Here is a 2,643-nt window from a genome sequence, read left to right on the forward strand (position 1 = left end):
GAGAAAACCGGACGCGTTAACCGAGCGAGCGTCCTCGTTGTTGTACGTGTCGCGCGCGGCTGCTAGTGCAACGATCTTCCCTTCTATCTTCTATCCGACCGATATTTCGCTTCTCCGCCGACGATAATTACCGTACGATAAAGAACACGGTAAGGTAAACGGTTCGTACAACGGTACAGAGAGAACGAAATACAAGTCGAAGTTAAATCCGAGCGAGCGTGTGTTTGTGTGCCAGGTGACACGTGGTGCCGGTCGGTCGTGTCCGGCGGCGATACTCGTCACGGATTCGCACGGGTTCCACGCGAATGATTTATTATAGAGTTGACGGGTACGCGGGTGTATCGCGTAGTCGCGTTTGACAGCGCGTCGCGTTACGCGGCTACCTGTGCTCGCTGTGCATACGATACACGGTTGCAGAGAAGGTGATTTCCTTGAAAGGATACTCCCGTGTCAGCTACGAAGGAACGCGTACCGAACGCGTACCGAACGCGTACCGAACGCGTACCGAACGCAACAGTAAAAATAGGAGGTAATCAGTGTCTCGAATAGAACCGAGTTCGAACAGATCGTTGGGAAAGTGACTCGATTTAAAGTGACCAAGGTGTACTACGGTCGTTGCTGTAAGAATTCTACTTGTCCGGATACCGTTAATTCGGACGAAGGTTTATCTAGTGATTTATTTAACGGAATGTGAACTGCAGTCGAAAGAGATCGTACCTAGTAGAATAGCATTGGGAATTTCATGAAACGGAGTTTCATTTAGCGCGAGAATATCACCGATCGAGAGTCTATTTATCCAAATGCGAGCTCTGCTTGAGAAAAGTTATGGTAGATATACGTCTATTCGAATTCCATTGGTAAAAACGAAACGAATTTCCACCGACTCGATTCTCACCGAACGCGAAATTTCTTTAAACGAAATTTCGTTGCTAATAGAGAGAATCGGCAAACTACTATTATACAAATAGTTTGTCGCAGGTTCGGGTGAACGGAGGAGTTCCATAATATTTGAGTTGGCAGTGAAGATGTTGGAAAAATCGTTCTCGCAAGCCAGACCACCGGTATCGTTCGTCGAACGTGTTTGGTCGACGGTGTTTTCGTTATTTTAAGACAATGCTTATAGCGAAAGAACGAGTCGCACTACCCAACACGGACAGGAAATAAGGAGAAAGTGAAACGATAAATTCACAAAAGACGAGGAAGGCTGGTTCTTGCGAAAGCCTCCTCCGACTTGTACATTAACGCGAGGCGATATTAGAGCGGCGCGAGTTTGTACACAAAGGCATGGTCGATGCAAATGGGCGATCAAAGGGGCAATGTTTCCAGTAGCACTTCATTAAACGCGCAAGCGTGTTTTTCGCGAAATGCGTCTCCCGCCGCGTCTCCTTTGTTTAGATGAATATATCCCACCTTTATTTTTAAACGTGACACAACCCAAAGGACAGTAGTTTTTCAAGGAAATATCAAAAACCATCTTTCGATGTAACGATACATTATTTCGTTAACGAAGTTTACCGAGGAAAAGAAGAAAAGAAAGAAAAAAAAAGAAAGAAAAAGGAAAAGGACAACACCTATAAAACGTGACTCGAGATTCATCAACTCATCAACTTACTAATCTAGCGATCTCAAAGACGTAATCTGATTTCTAATTTACCACGTTGGCATCTAAAACCACGGTCAATTTCACGTGTACGCTATTCCATTGCATTCGAAGGCAAGTTGCCTGCATTCGAACGAGTCGAAGAATAAAGTTGTGCCGCGTGAATACAAAGTCGGAGTAAAGTTACTTCGATTCGAGCGACTCGAATTAACCTGATTAATTCGAACGAGCGTTTAAAGAACTACTAAGGACTTTCTCATAAAGATGATTCGTAAAACAAGTTTTCCAATTTGTATCAAGTTTATGGCGCACACGTGACGTATTAATCGCTTTATATCAATTCGCGCCAACGTATTTTTTACGGAGCGTTCGAATTACACGAAGACGACCAGAGATTTCGTGCGGTTTGAAAGGATTTCGTTGATCGTTAGCGGTATGTTAGCCTTGGTCAATTTCACGGAACACGCCACAGCGTGTGTCCGCTCGTTTGTATATTGTTCTATTCTCGCTGTGCCGCGAGTCTGCGCGTGCTCCTTTAGGACTCTCGTATAATCTTCAGCTTTGATAAATCCTACACGATTCCGTATTTTTATTTCACATCTTTAAGATATCAGTGGCTCGTGCGATAATTTATAGGTTCCGTTTATCTACCGGTAATTTTATCCGCCACCGTAATAGATTCGCTCCGATTCCTCACGGTTTAATACCGTTCGGCGGTCGAAAGTCGTCTAAATCGTATGCACGCTGGAGTATCGCGTTGCATCGTGTCTGACCACAAATATTTGAATTACAGGAAACTGCGGTGAACGATGGCCGATTGAAAAAAGCATCGCCGATCGAGAAAGCCAAGAATCAACGACGGTGAAGCGTATTCCACGCGTGGTTCCTTTCTTATTCGTTTACGATCCTGACACAAGTGCATCTATTTGGAACGATCGAGGCGCGCGCGCGCGCCAGATCGAAAGTGTTCTTCGAGAGGTGATCTTTTTCTTTTTTTTTCTTGCGGTGTGAACAACCCCCCCCCCCCTCCTCTCGCCGGTTCG

General features: G+C 45.1%; 1 protein-coding gene across 1 annotated transcript in view; it reads left to right on the forward strand.

Moving 5' to 3' along the window:
- LOC112214135 overlaps positions 1–2,607 on the forward strand; it is a 20,217-nt gene extending 17,610 nt beyond the window's left edge. The window contains exon 2 of the mRNA XM_024372665.2: positions 2,394–2,607. Coding sequence (XP_024228433.1) covers positions 2,394–2,465 — 72 coding nt within the window. The 3' untranslated portion in view covers positions 2,466–2,607. The remainder of the gene's footprint in view (positions 1–2,393) is intronic.
- The last annotated feature ends 36 nt before the right edge of the window (positions 2,608–2,643 follow it).

The sequence above is a fragment of the Bombus impatiens genome, unplaced genomic scaffold (genome assembly GCF_000188095.3).
Source record: "Bombus impatiens unplaced genomic scaffold, BIMP_2.2 scf_0089, whole genome shotgun sequence".
Lineage (NCBI taxonomy): Eukaryota > Metazoa > Arthropoda > Insecta > Hymenoptera > Apidae > Bombus > Bombus impatiens.